Source organism: Bubalus kerabau, chromosome 17 (assembly GCF_029407905.1).
Source record: "Bubalus kerabau isolate K-KA32 ecotype Philippines breed swamp buffalo chromosome 17, PCC_UOA_SB_1v2, whole genome shotgun sequence".
Taxonomy (NCBI): domain Eukaryota; kingdom Metazoa; phylum Chordata; class Mammalia; order Artiodactyla; family Bovidae; genus Bubalus; species Bubalus kerabau.
The window spans coordinates 54,301,668-54,323,258 of NC_073640.1; the positions used below are offsets into that span (position 1 = coordinate 54,301,668).

At 54.7% G+C, this 21,591-nt stretch overlaps 1 protein-coding gene across 1 annotated transcript; it reads left to right on the top strand.

The window, feature by feature from the left end:
- The first annotated feature begins 11,686 nt into the window (after positions 1–11,686).
- On the top strand, positions 11,687–18,525 carry ERF (ETS2 repressor factor). Its single transcript, XM_055552753.1, has 4 exons — positions 11,687–11,842; positions 16,261–16,495; positions 16,877–16,992; positions 17,121–18,525. The coding sequence occupies exons 1-4, from the start codon at positions 11,821–11,823 to the stop codon at positions 18,398–18,400; spliced, it is 1,653 nt and encodes a 550-aa protein (XP_055408728.1). The 5' UTR covers positions 11,687–11,820; the 3' UTR covers positions 18,401–18,525.
- Positions 18,526–21,591: the final 3,066 nt, after the last annotated feature.

The following is a 21,591-nucleotide window of genomic DNA, read 5'->3' on the forward strand; positions in this document are numbered from 1 at the left end:
ATAAGTGATGTCACCTTTCCCCCGTTTGATTGGCCGCCGGCTGGCCGCGACTACAACCAATCAACAGTCTCAGAAAGTCTGGCGCGGCCCCGCGGAAAGCCCTGTTGCCATCGGGAGGGTAGAGAACTAGCACTTGTGTGGTGGCGCGCGCTGCGGAGTAGTCTCCGCGCGTGGCCTGGGGCTTGGTGACCCTGGGGACAGGCCACCTTCCCCAAGACTTTGACATTTAGGGCAGCTCAGTTTTCTGATAGCCCCCCTGGGCGTAGGGTGAGAGGAAGGCTTGAGATGGGGAAATACAGCACTTCATGGAGCATCACACTGCATTCCGTGAAGAGCTTACACTTTGTAGGTGTTCACACCTGGTGGGGGGGGGGGGTCACACTGGTGTTGGGAGGAGAGGGATATGCCCTGTTGGTAGTAGATTCCTGCTGCCCAGATGCGGGGTTCACACCAGGTGTGAAGAAAATGCACCCAGACTATTGCAGGGCTGTATGCCTGTAACATTCACACTACAAGTGAGAGAGTATATTGTGACATGGTCAGTTCACTTTGAGCTATAAGGAAATATCAGTTGTCCAATGGGATTCACTGAATATGAAGGAGATTGACATTATCCATGAGATTCACATTATCAACTGTCCACAGATTTGCCTTGAGAGTGGCACAAATTTCACTGTCTGCAAGAAGTTCACACTGGGAAAGAAGCTTACACTATTTCTTATGCTATTACATTACAGGGTTTCCCATGTGGCTCAGTGGTAAAGAATCCGCCTGCCAATGCAGGAGATGTGAGTTCAGTCCCTGGGTCAGGAAGATGCCCTGGAGAAGGGAATGGCAACCCACTCCGGTATTCTTGGAACATCCCATGAACAGAGGAGCCTGACGGGCTACAGTCCATGGAGCTGCAAAGAGTCGGAGGCAGCTTAGCAACTGAGCACACTATATTATGTTATGACTTATACTACCTTATACCGTCATATTATTACTGCTATTTTAATATCATTCCAAAAGAGAGTTTGCACTTCCATATTGAGTGGGCCCATACTGAGTAGTCCCATATTGAGTGGGCCCTGAGTTGAGGGAAGTTTTACAGAGCTGTTTATACTGTACCCATAGGGTAGACATTAGTTCAGTTTAGTCGCTCAGTCATGTCCGACTCTTTGCAATGCCATGAACCGCAGCATGCCAGGCTTCCCTGCCCATCACCAACTCCCGGAGTGCACCCAAACCCATGTCCATTGAGTTGGTGATGGCATTCAACCATCTCATCCTCTGTTGTCCCCTTCTCCTCCTGCCCTCAAATCTTTCCCAGCATCAGGGTCTTTTCAAATGAGTCAACTCTTCACATCAGGTGGCCAAAGTATTGGAGTTTCAGCTTCAACATTAGTCCTTCCAATGAACACCCAGGACTGGTCTCCTTTAGGATGGACTGGTTGGATTTCCTTGCAGTCCAAGGGACTCTCAAGAGTCTTCTCCAACACCACAGTTCAAAAGCATCAATTCTTCGGCACTCAGCTTTCTTTATAGTCCAACTCTCACATCCATACATGACCACTGGAAAAATGATAGCCGTGAGTAGACCGACCTTTGTTGACAAAGTAATGTCTCTGCTTTTTAATATGCTGTCTAGGTTGGTCATAACCCTCCTTCCAAGGAGTAAGCGTCTTTTAATTTCATGGCTGCAATCATCATCTGCAGTGATTTTGGAGCCCAGAAAAATAAAGTCAGCCACTGTTTCCACTGTTTCCCCATCTATTTGCCATGAAATGATGGGACCGGATGCCATGATATTAGTTTTCTGAATGTTGAGCTTTAAGCCAACTTTTTCACTCTCCTCTTTCACTTTCATTAAGAGGCTCTTTAGTTCTTCACTTTCTGCCATAAGGGTGGTGTCATCTGCATCTCTGAGTATGGGTGGGTCTGAACAAACTTACACTCATCAGAGAGTTCCCACAGCCCATTTAGGTAGACCCTTGGAAAATCGTTCGTGCTGTCCCACAGGGGTTCACAGCAGCCACAGAAGGTTCCCCATGCTTAGTGATGTTCACTGTCTGTGTTAACTTTGTCACAGATATGAAAGAGATTAAGTATACTGTCCATGGGGAGGTGCGTATTGGGCCAAAGTTCACATAGCCCATGGGAGCTTACGTGGTGTTGGGGAGGGGAGGATTTCCATTGACTGGGATGGCGTTTCACGCTCCACAATCAGTCTGCATCAGGCATGAGGGAGAATTAGACTCAATGAGATCTGCAGTCTCCACAAAGAAATTCACCCTGCCTAGGGAGCACAGTGCTACAGTGACAGGGGTTCTCTCCTGCCCAGGCTTCCCAGGTGGCTCGGTGGTGAAGAACCAGTGTTTGTCTCTCAGGAGACAAACATTCCATCCCTGGGTCAGGAAGATCCCCTGGAAAGAAGGAAGGAAATGACAATCCACTCCAGTATTCTTGCTGGGAAAATTCCATGGACGGAGGAGCTTAGTGGGCTACAGCCCATGGGGTCACAAAGAGCTGGACAGGACTCAGCGACTGCGTAACAACATCAACTGTCTGTTCAAGATTGTCTCTGAGTGTGGTGTGTTTTTAATGTCCACAGAGGAACCTCCACTGCTTATTCTGGTTACACCATGCATAGAGGAGACCCGTCTGTGACATTCACACAGTCCAAGGCCTATTTCACATGTCCCTGGAAGAATTACATAAAATGTAGTTAACTTAGTTACACAGTTCATCAAAATTCCACTGTCCTGTGGAGTTGGGGGAAGTGGTGCTACAGGAAGTGGGATAACACAGGCTTAGCCAGGTTGCTCAGGGTGGAACCGAGCTGGGCTTCTTCCCAGCTGTATGACCTTGGGCAAGTCATGAACCCCTTGTGCCTCAGTGTCTACATCTGTTACAGGATAATTTTTTTCCAGTCCTATGGCATAAGGTTGCTGCTGCTGGTGCTGCTGCTAAGTCGCTTCAGTCGTGTCCGACTCTGTGCAACCCCATAGACGGCAGCCCACCAGGCTCCCTCGTCCCTGGGATTCTCCAGGCCAGAACACTGGAGTGGGTTGCCATTTCCTTCTTCAATGTGTGAAAGTGAAAAGTGGAAGTGAAGTCGCTCAGTCGTGTCCGACTCTTCGCGACCCCATGGACTGCAGCCTACCAGGCTGCTCCATCCATGGGATTTTCCAGGCAAGGGTACTGGAGTGGGGTGCCATTGCCTTCTCCGATAAGGTTGCTACGGAAATGTAAAGAATTAAGATGTGCAAAGCTGAAACTAAAACCTGATATAGCCAAATAAATAAATTTTTTTTTTAAAAAAGGATGTGCAAAATATTTTTTTGTCTCCTCATGTCTTTTGAGGGTAAATCCTCAGAAATGTCAAGTATTGGACTTCCCTGGTGGTGCAGTGGGTAAGGATCCACCTGCCAATGCAGGGGACGTGGAATCAATGCCTGGTCCGGGAAGATTTCATATGTTGGGAGATTCCGCAGGCTGTGGAGTGCCACAGTTATTGAGCCATGTGCTGCATCTCCTGAAGCCCGCGGGCTTAGGACCTGTGCTGCACCACCACAGGAGAAGCCACCGCAGTGAGAAGCCTGTACCTCACATGGAAGAGTAGCTCCTGCTCACAGCAACCGGAGAAAGCCTGTGCCCAGCAATGAAGACCCAGCCCAACCAAATAAAATTAATTTTAAACATATTAACCACTGTGGTGATTAGTCTTATTCAGAAGGAACTTATCACCACCTGAAGAGTTTATGTTGTCACAGCCTTACTGGTGACCTTGTCCATAGTTTGTGCGTGTTGTGGAGCTGTGGTAGTGCTTTCTGAAAGAATTCCAGGGTGCAACGTACCTGTGGGACATTTATCAGTCCATCAGGAGGCATTACAGTCTAGTGCTTGAGGTCCCTTTGTAACGATTTTTAGCTGTGTAGTCTTGGGCCTGGAACCTCTCTCAAGTCTCACTCTCCTAATCTGAAAAATGGGAATCATTCAAGTATCTATCTCATTAAGTTGAGCTGAGGATGAAACGAGATGGTGAGTCTAGGGCTTTGCGTATAATAAGTGCTCAGTAAATGGGAGCAGTGATTTTTATGTGCTCTGTCCTGCACTAGACTCTGGGAATCCCTGCTTTTCAGGAATTCACTGGGGGACTTCCCTGGTGGTTCAATGGCTAAGACTCCATGCTTCCAATGTAGGGGGCCCACGGTTCAGTCCCTGATCTGGGTACTAGATCCCACATGTGCATCCTGCCCCTAAACATTTCACGTGCTACAACTAAAAAAAGATCCCACGTGCTGCAGCTAAGACTGGTGCAGCCAAATAAATTTTTTAAAAGAATTCATCATTTCTTGGCCTTTATTTAAGGCCTATTCTCGGTGATGGGTTACACCACACCTTAGGGAGTCATACTGTTAACACAAGTCATAACACCTTGTGTTGAAGGAGAGTTGGGTAAATTTCATTGGAGAGTTAAGGCTTTCAGGCTTGGGAGGATATGTGAAGTTGTATGAAAATTACACGGGTTTCCAAGGGGGTGCAGGTATAAAGAATCCACCTGCCAATGCAGGAGATGCAAGAGACATGGGTTCGATCCCTATGTTGGGAAGATCCCCTGGAAGAGGAAATGGCAACTCCAATATCCTTGCCTGGAGAACCCCATGGACAGATAAACCTGGTGGCTATAGTCCATCGGGGTCACAAAGAGTCAGAAACGACTGAGCAACTGAGCACATGCGCACACACATGAAAATTACAAAAGCCCAGAGGGGTTTTAAAATGTTAATAGTCTTTCAACTTTATTGAATTTTTTAAAAGAACTATTATCAGTTAGATTTAAGTCCAGACACAAGCAATAGAAATCCAAACAACAGTGGCTTAAACAAAACAGGTGTTTTTCTCTTTCCTCTGAAGAGATTGAATCACATTAGGCTGTCTTTTCAGTCACACTTAGTTCTTCTACCTCAGTGGCTGCTGAAGCTCTTGCTGTTGGCTCCAAGTTCCAAGCAGGGATATAGGATGTAGGGGGTTGACACTGAGTCTTTTAACAGCTTTTGTGGAAGCCCCACTCTATCCATATGTCTTATATCTTATTTGCCAGATGTATTCGACCACCTCTATTTGAGCCCAGAGGGTTTGAATGGAATAGGCAGTTTCCACCTGTCTGTGGGAGAGGGTTACATTATCCATGACTTGGTGAGACTGACAGTGACGGGACTTCCCTGGTGGTTCAGTGGCTAAGATTTTGGTGTTCCCAGTGCAGGGGACCATATTCAGTCCCTGGCCAGGGAAGTAGATCCTGTATGCTGCAACTAAAGATCTCACATACCTCAACGAAGATCAAAAATTCCACAGGCTACAACTAAGACCCCGCAGAGCCAGATACAAAAATATGTTCTAAAAACCTGCAGTGATATTGCACCTGTTGGCTGTGTGTTAGTCACTCAGTCACGTCTGACTCTTTGCCACCCCATGGGCTCCCCACCGGGCTCCTCTGTCCTTGCGATTTTCCAGGCAAGAATACTGGAACGGGCAGCCATTCCCTTCTCCAGGGCATCTTCCCAACCCAGGGATGGAACCAGCGTCTCCTGCACTGCAGGCACATTCTTGACCAGCTGAGCCACCAGGGTTGAGGCTACACTGTCCACAGAGTGGTTCGCCTGAGCTGTGGCAGTGTCCACATGGGGACACGTGGTAGGTTACCCTGCCTGAGGCCATACTATGGGGCCACGCTGTTCACATGAAGACTCCTGCTGCTGCTTGAGGTGACCCTGTTTACATGCTTACCTGCACCATACATGTGAGGTTTACCCCAGGGTGGGAACTGACCCTAGCGCTGGAGGCATTTACACCATGTTAAGCAGGTGATGCTGCCTCTGTGGCAGCGCACACTGAAGAGGGAACAAGTCATTTGTCCGGAGAACACCATCCGTATTTATTTGCTATTTATTTGTTTTCTCACCATCTGTACGGGGCTCATACTGTTTATGAGGGTTACACTACCTCCGTGGGGTTTATAGTATTTATGTGGGTTGCCCTGCTATATGGGTCCAGCCGGTTTACAAAGTTTGAATGGAGCTGTTCAAATGGAGCTCGGATCACTTTATGAAGGTGAGCATATCTGGACAAGGCTAAAAAGGGCCATGCTGTTTAAACTGAAGTTCATACTGTTTTTGAGAATTACAATGTTTATTGGGGCTCTACACTGTCCATGCAATCGTACTGTATATGGGCTTTACATCCGTCACAGACACTCTGTATGGGTTCTGACTGTCACCTTATCCCAGCTGTTTTCAGACTCAGTTCACTTCAGCAAGTACATATTACCAGCCTACTCTATGACTACAGCCTACGCTATCTATGGCTACAGCCTACTCTTTAACGGTGACCACAGCCATGAAATTAACAGACGCTTACTCCTCAGAAGGAAAGCTATGACAAGCCAAGACAGTGTATTAAAAAGCAGAGACATCACTTTGCCGACAAAGGTCTGTACAGTTAAAGCTATGATTTTTCCAATAGTCATGTATACATGTGAGAGTTGGATCATAAAGAAGGCTGAGCGCCGAAGATTTGATGCTTTTGAATTGTGGTGTTGGAGGAGACTGTTGAGAGTCCCTTGGACTGCAAGGAGATCCAACCAGTCCATTCTAAAGGAAATCAATTCTGAATATTCATTGGAAGGACTGATGCTGAAGCTGGAGAGCTAACACTTTGGCCAGGTGATGCGAAGAGCTGACTGATTGGAAAAGACCCTGATGCTGGGAAAGACTGAAGGCAGGAGGAGAAGGGGACGACAGAGGATGAGATGGTTAGACAGCATCACCAACTCAATGGACATGAATTTAAGCAAACTCCAGGACACAGTAGATGACAGAGGAGCCTGACCTGCTAGTCTATGAGGTCAAAAAGAGTTGGACATGACTTGGCGACTGAACAACAGCTCTATGACAGACCCTGGTCTAGGCACTGGCTTAAGACTTCGTGCTTCCCATGCAGGGGGGTGGGCGTTGATCCCTGGTGGGGGAAATAAGATCTCACATGCTGGATGGCACAGCAAAAAAATAAAAGGAACCCATAGGGTCTAGGAAGGGGCCTCCAATATAATAGTGGTCAGGGACTTCCCTGGCAGTCTAGTGGTTGAGAATCCATGCTTCCACTGCAGGGGGAGTGGGTTCAATCCCTTGTGGGAGAACTGAGATCTTGCATGCCACACAGTCTGGCCAAAGTATATAGACATAAGTATAGGTATATATCTGGGTTTCCCAGGTGGCGCTAGTGGTAAAGAATCTGTCTGCTAGAGCAGAAGATGCAAGAGGTGCAGATTCAATCCCTGGGTCAGGAAGATCCTCTGGAGTAGGAAGTGGCAACACACTTCAGTTTCCAGGCAACTTTTGCCTGGAAAAATCCCATGGACAGAGGAGCTTCGTGGGCCACAATCCATGGGGTCGCAGAATCGGACACAACTGAGTGCACACACACAGATAGTTATATATCTACATAGTGGTCAGGCATAGTATTGGGAAGATGGTGTGTGTTTTTTAATATTTTTAGTTTTATTTTAAAATTTTTGGCCATGCTGCGTGACTTGCAGGATCTTAGATCCCTGACTCACCCTCAGCAGTAAAAGCTCAGAGTCCTAAACACTGGACCAAACTCTTGAGAAGGTGGTTTTGGCGCAGAAACCTAAAGGGAATGAGGGACAGAGCTATGCAGACTTCTGGTGGAAAAGCCTTCAAGGCAGATAGAATAGCATGGGCAAAAGCCCTGAGGGAGGAATACGCCTGGCAAATTCAAGAAATAGCAAAGAGGCTGGAATGCACTTGGAGGAAAAATGAAGTGGGGAAGGTGGGAAGTGAGGTCAGGAGGGAAAAAGGGCATTGCAGGCAAGGAGTTGTTAAAGCCTCCCAGGGAGTGGAGGGGCTGATGGAGGGTTTGGGGCAGAGAAGGGATGTCATTTGGTTGACTGGAGCACTTCTACCTGCCAGTGGAGCACAGACTATGGGGACAAGGCAGCAAGGAGTCCAGTGAGGAGTCATCAGACCAGGGTGGTGGTGGGGGATGTGTGTGTGGGGAGGGTGACTGAGTCTGAAAAAGCTGAAGGAAGACCTGATGGGAGGAGTTCCCTTCAAACTGGATGTCAGAGAAGAGAAAGGAGTCAAGGATGACTCCAAGGTATTCTACCTGTGCAACCAGGAAAATGGTGCTGCAATTTCCAGAGATGGGGAAGATTGGGGGTGAGGTCACTTTGGGAGAGCTCTAAGAGACCTTTTTTACTTGAGAAATCTAAATGGAGATACCAGTGAGGTGGTTCAATGTGTGAGATTGGAGTTTGGGGTAGAGTCCTGAGATGGAGACAGAAATTTGGGTGTAATCAGCATAGTATTTGGTGTATAAAATCATGGGCCTGGTGGAGTTGTCAAAGGAATGTGTGTAGATGGAGAAGAGAAGAGGACCTAGGACTGAGTCCTCGAATCCTTCAGCATTTCAAATCAGAGAGACCAGCAAGGGTGATAATCTAATGGGGTTACATTTTCTGTTTGGCAATGGTTACACAGTTTAGGTGGCTTCAGTCTCTAAATCAGGGGTCTCCTACCTCAGGGATCTAATGCCTGATGATCTAGGAGCTGATGTAATAATCACAGAAAAAAGTGCCCAATAAATGTAATGCGCTTTAATCATTCAGAAACCACCTCCTTCTCCCCCATCCATGGAAAAAATTGTCTTCCATGAAACCCATCCCTGATGCCAAAAGGGTTGGGGACCGTTGCTCTGAACAGTGTGGGTGGGTCCCGCTATTTCTAAGGGAATGGCAATGTTCTTAGGGTAGTAGTGGTTCATCACTGTTCATAGGGGTGATGGGCTGGCGATGTTTATGATTTTTATTGTCCACACAGTCTCCTTTCTAGGCGTGACTCTGTGAAGAGTTGTGACTTCTGTAGGCGTAGGTTCTGTAGGTTCTGTCCATGCCTTTGCCTGACAACAATAGGGTAACTGTTTTATCTGTGTCAGGACAGTAAACTGGAACAAGAACTACTAGGGCCATGGGAGTCGGGGGGTCTCCTCACTGTCCAGACAGAGGTGTTTTCTCCACGGAGTGTTATACTGTTCATCCCAGGCACCTCTGAGATCTGGGAGAGGCTGTGCTTTTTACTAGCCTCAGGGGCATTTGTGAAGGCTTTCTGGGGAGAGTGGGGGGGGGTGTTGGATCCTTGCCCACTGGAGTTCACATGGTCTTGGTTGCATAGTATGTCTTCAAGGATTGACCAGCGGTGAGAGTTCTCATCACAAGTTCACAACCTCTGGGTGTTTCACACAGTAATTGTGGGGTTCACCGTTCCTGGGGGTGGTTTCCAGTGTTCACAAGGCAACTGAACTGTCCAACACAGTCCACATTTCCATGGTACAGTCATGTTATAATATCTGAGGACATGTCATTTTCACCAACGGTTCCCATTCTCTGTGGATGGTTGAAAGTCTCCCCTGAGGCACGCCCACCAATCCATGACTGTTTCACAGAAACTGTGGGATTGAATTATCCAGCTGAGTCAGGGTAGAAGTCTGCCATTAACAGGCAATTTCACTGTCCATGCTTGTGTGTTTGCTGCCTACAGTTGGAATCTCTAGGCTTACATTGTCCACAGGTTATGCCGCTCACTTCTGCTAATAATCACGAGTATTTATTGCCTACTTATCTCAAATCTCTGATTTCTCATAACAACCTAATCATTAATATCCCCATTTTACACATGATGAAGCTGAGGTTTAAAAAGATCAATTCACTTGCTCTATACAATCTCACTCACATACAGGAAATAGCAGTTTGGGTTGCCACCCTGGTCTCCGTCTTCTGATGGGAGTAGAGAGGTCTCTGAGGCTGTAGTATGGATCCATTATCTTTTAAACTTGGCATCATCTTTTTTTGAGGGGTGGGGCAGTAAAAGACATAATAAACTATACTGGTTAAGGGTGGTGGTTTTGAATTGGATAGATTGGATTTGAATCCTGGCTCTGACAGTTTCTGAGCCTTGCTTTATTAATCTGTAAATGGGGCTAACAATAGGAATTCCCTTCTTTGGGGTTTTGTGAGGCTTCAGTGAGAAGCTGTCCCGACAACGCTTGGCCCAGCGCCGGGCACATCGTGAGCGCTAGCAGTTCGGGAGCTGTTATGATAACAGTGATGATGGTTATTATTGCTGGACCACACTGCTCCCAGAGGGTTACAATATCCGTGGGGGAGCTGCACTGTCCGTAGGCAAGGTTACATAATTCCCCAAGGGGGAGCTGCTTCCTGGGAGGCCCTGGTCTCCCCGAGGAAGAGGCATGAGACTTCTTCTGAGGCACTGCTTAGGGACTGCCCTAAGGCCTCTAGGAACACACCAAAGGAGGGTGGGCTTGAAGCCCTAAGCACCCAGAGCCTAACCCTTCAGGCCTTTCTTCTCTGTGGCCTGTTCACTTCTCCCTATCTTCCTGGTTTCACTCTCTCTGAGCATCTCCTCCCCACCCCCCTTTCCTCTCCTTTGGTACCTCAGAGTCTTTTCTGAGATTGTTTCCAGGATCAGCCTGTGAATATAACTGCTATTTGCCCTCTACTGTTGGCCATCTGATCATTGCTGATTTCCTGTTTCCCAAAGCCTCAGGCTCCATCCATTCCTCCCAGCTGCAGAGAAGAGACTTAACACATCCCTACGCACTGGCCTTCATCCTTAAGCCCTGCCTTCCTCTCTCCTGGCGACCCCCTAGTGTCCCTCGGGAGCACATTTGTTCAGGCTTTGGTCACCCCCTCGCATCCTGGCTCCGCCCCCGGAACCCCCCTGCCCTGGAGGTGGAAGTGGGGGTACCTCCGGCGCCGGCCGTGTTCCCAAGACAGCTGCAGTCTGCGGATGGGGGGGCGGCTCTTGCGTGCTTTCTCTCTGGTCACTTCCTCCCCAGATGGGACTGGGGCTATCTGGAAGGCCAAGACCCTATCCCTGGAGGAGCGGAGGAGGCAGCCGCCTCCCCATTTCCGACGCTGGGAAATGCTTCCCACCCATTCCACCCCACCCCTGGACAGCTGCCCCGAGTCAGGCTCAGGGTTGGGGGGGGGGGCGGCGCATGGTAAGGCCAGCCTGGGAAATGCTGTGGTCTGGATCATCCTCCGAGGTCTTGACCCAACCCCCACCCCCCCCCTCCAGCTCCTGCAGAGAAAGTTCTGCCTCTTTCGAAAAGGTCCATACTCCTCACAGAAGTTTCTGACACTCATCATAAGGTATCCCCCAAACCCTCTTACAGGCTTCCAAAGAAAATGTGGACCCCGAAGTGGGAAGGAGAGGAGGAGGAGGGGCGGCAAGTCGCGGATCCTGAGGACTTAAAGTTATCTTCAGACTTGGAGCCTCAGAGAAAGGTCATGACCCCCAGGACCCCATCCTATCCCAGCCCCTCCTTCTCTCCTCCCCCGTCACGCGGCCCCTTTAAGCCTAGTGCCGGCCGGTCCTCAGTGGCAGCGCGCCGGCGAGTGTGTGTGTGTGTGTGTGTGTGTGTGTGTGTGTGCGCGCGCGCGCGCGCGCGTGTGTATGTATGTGTGCCTGTGTGTGTCTGTGTGAGTGCGCGGGGAGGGGGCGGGCACAGTGTCTCCATGGCGACGCGGCGGTGACGTCGCCGGCCGGGGGGCGTGGGCGTCCCGGCCCCGGAGTGCGATATTAACCCGGGAGGCGGCGGCGGGGAGGGGAGAGGCTCTGAGAGGCGAGGCCGGGTGAATCGGCGAGGGCGGCCCGACGTGCTCGGGACGGGACGGGGCAGCGCGGGCGCCGGGAGCTGCGGCCCGGAGTCGGGGCGCCTCGCCCCGGGCCCCCCAGCATGAAGACCCCGGCGGACACAGGTGGGGGCGGGGGCAGCACGTGTGGGGGAGACTTGTTGCCCCGGGAAACCAGGCGGAGAAACTTTGGGGGGGCTGAAGGGTTCTGGGGGAGCCCGAGTGTTCCCCAGTTGCGGGGGACCCCCCAAGCACTCGAGACCTGTTGCTTCTTGCGGTGCGAGCGGGGGTGTGCACCGAGCCCCCAATTCCTGGTTCTGGGCGCAGTGGTTGGGTGCTGCGAGTCCTGGTTCTTTCCTTGCCTGGACCCCAAAACCTGGGCTCTCCCTGACACCCGGGATCACGGGGGTGGCTGGGTTCCTCCCAGCCGCTCTGTCACGTTGCACTCTGGGGGCCGGGACGTGTGCGGGGTGTGTGTGTGGGGGGGCGCTGTCCACAGGGCCCGCTATTCCCGGTTCCGCGCTGCACGGTCCGGCCCGTGACCTTCACCGCGATGCGTGCCCCGCACCGGCTTAGAGGGGGATACGGGATGGCCTCTAGGAGGAGGGCGTGAGTGGGGAGCCCGGGAGTCGGGGTCCGGGCTGCGCCGCCCCTCCCCCGCCCGTCTCCGCCGGCTCCTCGCTCCCCCGCCCGCGCCGAGTCGCAAAGTTCCAAAGCGCAGCCCGAACGTTCGAAAAAGGAACTTTTTGTTTCCGACCTTAGAACGCGCGGCTTTAAGGTCGCTCCGGAGAAACCTGGGAACCCTCCTCCCTCGCCGCCGGGGACCTGGGGTTGAGGAGGGTGGGGAAGGTGGGGGGGACGCGGAGGCTCCCCCCCTCGTTCCTCCTCCCTCATCCAGCTCTTCTCTTTCAACCGGCCGTCTCTTCCCTCCGCCCCCCTCTTCCCCGCCAACTTGCTCCTCCTTAAGGGAACCAAGGTTCCCCTCCCCCCCCTCGGTCGGCGGGCGGGGGGCAGCAGGATTAACCCCCCCTCCCTCTCGGACTTTCCCCCTTCCCCTCCCCCGCCGCCCCCGGGCTCTCTCAGGCTGGACTTTGCGCCTGGGCGCGCTGGGGGAGGGGTCCCAGCCGCCCCCTGCCCGTCTACCCCGTCGGAATCCGGCCCGGGGCGGGGACGGGGGAGGGGGAAGGGGGCCGGGCGCCGCTGTTCAAACTTGTTTCCTTCCCCCGGCGGCGGCCGCGGCTACGGCTCCTGTGTGCGGGTGTGTGCCCCGACCGGCCCACCCACCCCGCCCCCCCTCGCTGGGCGGGTGGGGGCGGCTCTTAAAGGGCTCCGAGCCGGGCTCCGGCGCCTGGGGATCGGGGGCCGAGGAGGGGGCTGGGTGTGGGCAGGGGCTCGGAGTGCTGTAGGGTCAGTCACGTGCGTCCCACATACTCTCTGGCTCCTAAAGGCTCCAAGGCCGCTGCGCCTCGGAGGCAGCCGGAGACTCCCCTCGCCGGAGAAGGGGGCCGAGGGACCCAGACAACCCCGCCTCGTCTTCGATCCCTGCTATGGGCCTTCTCCTGGTGGGACCGGCTGGGCCGCTCCCCCATCCCAGTCTTGGGGCCGCGCCGTGTGTGGGTTCTCTGGCTGGGGGAAGGGGCGGGAGCCTTTTCTGGCCTCCCGATGGGTCCATGGGTCCATCTGCCTCCTGGCTGGCCGCTGCGCGCCCCTCCATCCGATCCTCTATCCCGGCCCCACTCTCCTCTGCCGCGGCTGTTTCCCACTTCCTGTTTTCTTCCCGGCCCTGGCGCCACCGAGGGCTGCCTGGAGTGGGGGAGGTGGTGGGGCCCCCCAGGAGGCCGGCGTGTTCTTCCTCTACCACTGCCCCTCCCTTCCGACCCCCATAGCCCTTTTGAAAAAAGTTTGGGCAGTTAAGGTGAATTTGAGGGGTGCCCGAGAATTCTGCACCCCCGCACCCCACCCCCCTCCGCCCCAGGTTTCCATAGTCTGTCTGGGAGATTCCCTACCCTGCCTGTGTGGGATCCAGGTGTGTCTTCTGGGACCCCGCCATCCCAGCCCTTCCTGTCTGCTGCCTCTTCTCCACCCTGTCTGGCAATGTCCTCAGTTCTTCTCTCTGTCAGCTGCTCTGTCTCTGCCTCACTGTCCCCCCCGTGCTCCAGAGGTCCAGCATCCCCAGGCTTTCTTGGTGTAGGCCGGGTGGTTCCCTGTTTTAAGCACGTGGACTCATACACAACACACACTCACACATGCTCCCCTTGCCCGTGCCTGGCTCCTGGCTCCAAAGCCTGGGGAACAGAGCCCCATTGAGACACCCTGACGTCACCCCCCATCTTCCTTCTCCCCCCAAAGCTGGGAACAGGCCCTCATGTATGCTGTGTCCGATGAGGAAAGCTGGCTTTGGGGTTGGCCTGGGAATGGGGAGGGTCCCTGCCATGAGTGGGAGCCAGGGTCCTGGCCCCGGAGCAAGGTTGTTCAGGGAGGGGGCTTAACTAAGGGGGCCTGGGTCAGCCCCCGAAATGCAGCTTGAGGCCTTTCCAGAGCCCCCCACCTCCCTTCTGAGTTCCCTTTGTGTTGCATGTAGTCTCTCTCACTCCTTCTCTTCTGCAAAGTTTATTTTTAGCCTCCTGCTCCCCCGCTCCCAGGACTGTCGCTGCACACACGTTGCCTGGTTACCGGGACAAGGAGGCTGGGGCGGGTGGGCTGGGAAGGGTGGCTTTAATTTTGGGGGGAGGGTGAAAATCAGTACACCCTCCCAACCCTAGACTGATGTCTCAGGGGCTTCGGCCCCCACCCCGAGTCCAAGAGCCAAATTGGGGCTTGTTGGTGGGGGTGGGAGCGTGAAGCTTGGTGCCATGAAGGGAGACAGGAGTTTTTTGGAGAAGGTTGGCGGGTACATGAAGCGGGCGGTCTCTTGCATTCCCAAGAGCCTCTGGGCCCTGAACAAGACTGTTGGACCTGGTTCTCTAGCAGGGTGAGGATCAAGGGGTGAACACCTGGATTCCCAAGAGAGGGATGGGGCTGTGGATGTTGGGGTCCGTGGAAGGTGCTGTCAGGGGCTGTCACTTGTGAATGGAGCAGGAACTGCTGGTACAGGACCCTGGGTCTGTGACCAGCTGAGGTCATATGGTCATATCCCTGGAGCCCTGAGGGACTGACTGGAGGCTGGGATTTCTGAATGGGGCAGGGACCAGGTGGGGAATGCTGGCCATCCCAGTCTGCCCAAGGCCAGGGATCAGGGATTAGAGTCAGCTCTGATTTAGAGGGAGTGGTCCCTTTGGGACCAGGAGCTGCTGATCCCCGGCGTCCCCATGGGGAAGGCTCCCTGTTGGATTCCAGACTTGGGGGGGGGGCTTTCAGGGAGGTTCCATGTTGCCTCAGTTTGGGTTGGTACCTGCTTCAGCTTGAGCCAGGGCCATGGGAAGAAGGCTGACCCTTGCAGCCTGACTGGGACTTGGGACCCGCCCATCCTTAGCTGTCCACCTTGGCCTTCTCCCTCTAGTGGCACCAGGGCTCCTGTCCTGCCTCCCCCCCTTCTTCTCTTCCTCCCTTTTCCCTCCTCCCACCCCTCCATTACCGGCTGCCTTGTGCTGAATTATTGATGGCCCCTGATTACCCGGGGGTTTGGGAAATGACAACAACCGCAGCCCCCCGAACTCCCCCCCTCAGGCTGCCCACCCCCTCTAGGGACCAACCAGCCCACCACCAACCTCTACCCAAGGTTAATGCTGGGGGCGGGTAGGTAGGTGGGCAGGGAAGAAGCTGAAGATGAGAAGGCAGAAGGGGGAACGGGTTGCAGCAAGCAATGCCTGTTCAGTGTTGAGGCCTTCCAGCCAGGTTGGGTCCATGTGCCCGGGTCTGGGTAGGGCAGTGTAGCACAGAGGGTCCCTGGCTTGATGGGGGGGCGCTCTCTCAGACAGTCTGGGTTTCACTCTCCAGGGAAGACAGAAGCCTCTGTGTGTGCAAGCGCTGACCTCATCGTCAACCAGCCACCCCACCCCTCCTGGTCCTTTTAAGAAAAAAAAAAAAAAAACCTTCTCTTGGGGGCCTAGGGTGGGAGTAAGGGCTCCGGTAGGTCTTGGGAGGGAGACAGTGTATGTTTCTAGGAGGGGAACAGAGAAGTTTGGGGGGGTAGGGGCGTGGTAATGACTAACCCTGAATGGGAGTGAGGGTGGGCTGGGGGTGGCTAGCCCCAACCCGTCTGGCCACGTGTGCCCCTTCCTGCCCCTCCCCCACTGGCAGCCCTGCCCGCCGGCCTGGCTTGGTGCCTGGCCCCCTGGCACTGGCCCCGGGACCCGCCGCCGACGGTTTCCTGTTTCTCCCGGTGTCGCTGGAGCAGGCTCCGGCTTCCCCTCCCCCCAGCTCCTGTCTAGCCCCCCTCACACACACAGACACACTGTCTCCCTCTAACCAGGTCTTGGCTTGGCAGAGGGGAGACGGGTTTCCCCATGGTAAGGGCGGGGCTAGGAGGTGGACCCTGGGATGGGCCCCAGGGCCCCGGACTTGGCGCCCTGACCCAGGGCAGGTCCCCTGCCTCCTGTCTCCAGGCTTTGCCTTCCCGGATTGGGCCTACAAGCCGGAGTCGTCCCCCGGCTCCAGGCAGATCCAGCTGTGGCACTTTATCCTGGAGCTGCTGCGGAAAGAGGAATACCAGGGTGTCATCGCCTGGCAGGGGGACTACGGGGAGTTCGTCATCAAGGACCCTGACGAGGTGGCTCGGCTCTGGGGGGTCCGCAAGTGCAAGCCCCAGATGAACTATGACAAGCTGAGCCGGGCTCTGCGGTGAGGAGGGCAGAGGCCCCGGGTCAGACGTGGACAGCCCCCCACACACACCGGTTGGGAGCCCCCTGGCCCGTGGGGGTAGACATTGGGTTTGACTTCTGGCTGTGCCACATGGTGGCTGTGTGACCTCAGGCCAAGTTCTCACCCCTCTGAGCCCACGTGTCATACTGAGGCGAGAACGTGGTCATGGATGTGGCCTGTAGTCTGGCCCCAGAACTAAGGGGAGAACTGGTCCCCCACCCTCTGGACCTTGATTCCTCTCGTGTGGCCCACGTTCTCAGTCACCCTTTGCGAGCAGCACTAATATGGGTCAAGGTTTGGGTTCTAGATTCGGGTCCCCTGTGACTGACCCTCCGGTGAAAGGTGTTTCTGCACCCCCAGCTATTACTACAACAAACGCATTCTGCACAAGACCAAGGGGAAACGGTTCACCTACAAGTTCAACTTCAACAAACTGGTGCTGGTTAATTACCCTTTCATCGACGTGGGCTTGGCTGGTGAGTACCAGGGCTGGTGGGTACGGCCTCAGAGGGAGAGCAGGGTCTACTCGAATGTCCAGGCGAGGCGGAATGGTGGGGGGCGGGGGAGGGGGGACCTTGACATCACGTCTTCCCTCTCCCGTCAGGGGGTGCGGTGCCCCAGAGTGCCCCGCCAGTGCCGACAGGCGGCAGCCACTTCCGCTTTCCTCCCTCGACACCCTCCGAGGTGCTGTCTCCCACCGAGGACCCCCGCTCACCGCCGGCCTGCTCTTCTTCATCGTCATCCCTCTTCTCGGCCGTGGTGGCCCGGCGCCTGGGCCGGGGCTCGGTCAGTGACTGTAGCGATGGCACGTCAGAGCTCGAAGAGCCCCTGGGAGAGGACCCCCGGGCCCGACCGCCTGGGCCCCCGGAGCTGGGTGCCTTCCGTGGGCCCCCGCTGGCCCGCCTGCCCCATGACCCTGGTGTCTTCCGTGTCTACCCCCGGCCCCGGGGTGGCCCTGAGCCCCTCAGCCCTTTCCCCGTGTCTCCTCTAGCCGGGCCTGGCTCCCTGCTGCCCCCGCAGCTCTCCCCGGCTCTGCCCATGACCCCGACCCACCTGGCCTACACCCCGTCCCCCACGCTGAGCCCCATGTACCCCGGTGGTGGCGGGGGCCCCAGCGGCTCTGGGGGAGGCTCCCACTTCTCCTTCAGCCCCGAGGACATGAAACGGTACCTGCAGGCCCACACCCAAAGCGTCTACAACTACCACCTCAGCCCCCGCGCCTTCCTGCACTACCCCGGGCTGGTGGTGCCACAGCCCCAGCGCCCCGACAAGTGCCCGCTGCCGCCCATGGCCCCCGAGACCCCACCGGTCCCCTCCTCGGCCTCGTCCTCCTCTTCCTCCTCTCCATTCAAGTTTAAGCTCCAGCCGCCCCCCCTGGGACGCCGGCAGCGGGCTGCTGGGGAGAAGGCCCCGGCGGGCGCTGACAAGGGTGGCGGCCTGGCCCTCAGCGGTGCAGGCGGGCTGGCCGAGGGTGCCGGGGCGTTGGCCCCGCCACCACCGCCACCGCAGATCAAGGTGGAACCGATCTCCGAAGGCGAGTCGGAGGAGGTGGAGGTGACTGACATCAGCGACGAGGACGAAGAAGACGGGGAGGTGTTCAAGACGCCTCGTGTGCCGCCTGCACCCCCAAAGCCCGACCCGGGCGAGGCGCCCGGGGTCGCCCAGTGCATGCCTCTCAAGCTGCGCTTTAAACGCCGCTGGAGTGAAGACTGTCGCCTCGAAGGGGGTGGGGGCCCTGCTGGGGGCCTTGAGGATGAGGGTGAGGACAAGAAGGTGCGTGGGGAGGGGCCTGGGGAGGCTGGGGGGCCCCTCACCCCAAGGCGGGTGAGTTCTGACCTCCAGCACGCTACAGCCCAGCTCTCTCTGGAGCATCGAGATTCCTGAGGGCTGTGGGCAGGGGACCCCCATTCCCCCCACCCCCCATGCCTCTTTTGCTGCCTTAACCCCCCCCCCAATTCCCTGGAGGCGAGGGCAGCTTTTTAGTCTCACTCTGCCTCCTCCTCTTTCCTGTCCCCCATGTTTTGTATAAAACTTTTAATTTTTTTTTTTTTTTTTAATGGTGAGGGTGGGTGGGTGCCCAGGGGTGGGGCCATCCCCTGTCCCTGTGGGTTTCTAAGCTCCGGGCAAAGTGGTGGGGGTGGGAGGGAGGGGGGAGTTAAGGGGGCCACCTCCATTCTGGGGAATTTATATTTGAACTGAGGCTCCGGCCTCAAAGCCCAGGAACTTTTTTTATTACAATCGTTTAGGAAGTAAAGCCTGTCTCCCTCCCTGTTCTCTGCCTCCTGTACCGCTTTCCCTGACCGTCCCCGGCTGTCCTCAGCCCCAACCCTGCCTTCCCCGCCCCTCCAGGGGCCGTGAGTGCCTGGGTTTCTCATAGCCCCACAGGGTTGCAGCAGAGGGAGGGACATTTTATGATGAACCAAAAATTCCGTGTTGGGGGGGGTGTTGGGGGCGGAGGAGGGTGAGGGGTGCCGCCCATAGGCCACAAATCTCTACAAGTGCCTGCTATCCCTCTCCTGGTCCCCACCCCAGTGCCAGTCCAACCCCTTCACCCCCGAGCTGCTCCTAGGACTTGCCCCATAGGCAGGCGGGTGGGGAAGGGGGTGCCCTGAAACCAAACTGGAAGCCCCCTCTGCCTCCCAGCTGGGGCCCCTGGGGTGGGGGTCTGTGGTCAAGCCTTATTCTGTATTGGGGATGGAGGGTGGGTGGGGAGGGAAGTCGGGGGCTGCTGGAGAATGTATTCAAAACAATAAAAACTTTGGACCTTTGGATGCAGTGATTGAGTGTTGCATGCAGCCACCTCAGGGCCACATCCTTGGCCCTGAGTGGATCCATGGCCAGAGGGCCTAACCCCATCTGAATGGGTTAAGTCCAGTCCTGGAAAATGAACTCCTGGCCTCGGGGGGGCACTAAACCTCTGGGTCTGGTGGTGAAGGGCTTGGGCATTCTCTGGCCCTCTGACTGCCCTCTCTCGTGGGGATCCACTCTTCCTGGGAGCACTTTTCAGCTCTTCAGTGCCAGGCCATGGCCCTTGTTCTGCCTGCAATGCCTCTCTTTGTGAATTACTGTTCATCCCTCCAGGCTCTGGTGAAGGCCTGGCGCTCCTTCTGCACTACCTTTGGTGTCCTCACGTCAGCTCCTCTTAGAGGTGCTTATGAGTTGCAGTGTCTTGCAATGTAGATCTTTCAAGGCACTTTAGTGATCTTCTCATCAACCCATGGGAGCACTCCACTAGTAAATTAAGAAGAGACTGGCTTAATCGAAGTTGCAGTTCACCTACTGTGTGCCAGGTACTTAGGAGCTGGAGTTCTTTATCTCCAAGGTGGGAGCTGGTGGCTTACTTAAATGACTTGCCTAAGGCCTTAAGCCCAGCTGGGACTTTAATGAAGTCTGTCTCTGAAATACATGTTCTTTCAACAAATCAATTCTCCTAAAGTCAAGATAGTTGGATCTAGACCAGGATCTCAAGTTCCTAAGATCTGATAGGAGAGGTCATAAAGCCGGAAGCCCAAGTTGGAGAGCTTGAATCAGAGATGAATCAGGAGGAGGTATCCAAGCTGGAGGTGCTTTTAGACAGCACAACCCATCCAATGCAGGTGAGGTGCCTGAGGCCTAGAGAGGGAAAGTTTTCCAAAGGCCACACAGCTGCTAAGAAAATTGAGGGCTCTGGGCCTGCATGGCTTCACCATGAAACCCCACCCTGTGCAACTCTGGGGGAAGGAACTAGAAACTCCTACCCACTCTCATTTCATCCTCATTTCAAGCCAGCCCCAGGTGGGTGGTCCCTGATGATGCCCGTTGGCAGTGAAGAAAGGATCCAGGGCTGGGGTACTGTGAGGCTCCTGTGGAGGCCTGCAGGCAACTGCTCCCTCTCCTGGGTGATGTAAGTCACTCCCTTGGGGTGGGGGCCACTGGGCTATTTCTGGAAGTAGGGATGAGGCATGTCTCCTGGCAACATAGATGCAGCTAAGTTGGTGGTGGTGTGATGGAGAGATGGGGATGTCATTACTGAGGTAGGAGGGAGGACCCTGACTAGTAATCTCAGCACCTGATTCTAGTGCCTTCAAAGCACCTCTAAACCGGATCTAACATGGAGTCAAAGGCGCTCAGCTCCAGAACCCCTCTCCAGGTCAGACCACAGCCCAGCCAGATTTCTTGCCCCAAATTCTGGCTAAGTGGGACGTCACACGTGGCCTCTGGTCTTGAAAACTCCAGCAGCTCCTCTCATCTTTAAAGTGGTCCATCTAAATCTATTCAGTTTCTGCAAGGTCATACCCTTGCTCCCTTCCACATCCTCCAGGATCTCTGATACCAAGTAAAAGCTCAAGACACTTTCATCAATTAATTCATATCGTCAGAGACCCTCTCCTTACCTATAATCCCCAGCACTCCCTCAGTCCCCAGAAATTCCTTTCTTAGGCTTCTCAACCATCGCTCACTTCTTCAGGTCCCTCAGAGATACCATCAGTTTCTCAGAGTCTCCCACAGACCTTTTACAGACACCTCAAGTCCTTTCTGACTTTACTCCTCTCCAGGAAGACCATTTTACCTCTTCACACCTCTGAGCACCTCTAGACACCCAGAGGTCCCTCGTAGCCACTTACAAACCGCTCTAGCACCCCTCAACAAACGTTCTCATCTCGTACAGACATTCGGATAAGATTCCTTCAGACTGACTCCCTCAGACTCCCAAGGACCCCAATATCCTCTGGCGGTTGCACACGTGCGGCCCACGCCGCACGTCCCATGGGTTCTGGCCGTTAAGTAACCGCCGCTATTCCGCCCTGTTTTCCTGCCCTTGTAAGCCTTCTTGGTCCAGGTTAGGATTCCCCAGGATTTGGGGCTTGACTCAGATTTTCGCTTTTGGACTCCGAGCCGCCGTCAGAGGGCAGCAGGAACTGTTTGACTGAGGAACTACTACAACTCCCAGAAGCACCCGCTCTGGACTGTGCGGTGATGTAGCCGCATTCATTGCGAAGAGAGCGTTAGTGTGACTGTGCTTTGCCTTCTGGTTAATGTAGTACGAAAGGCTTCAGAGTTACTATCCGTCCTGCCCCAGGAGTTTGTGTCCGCTG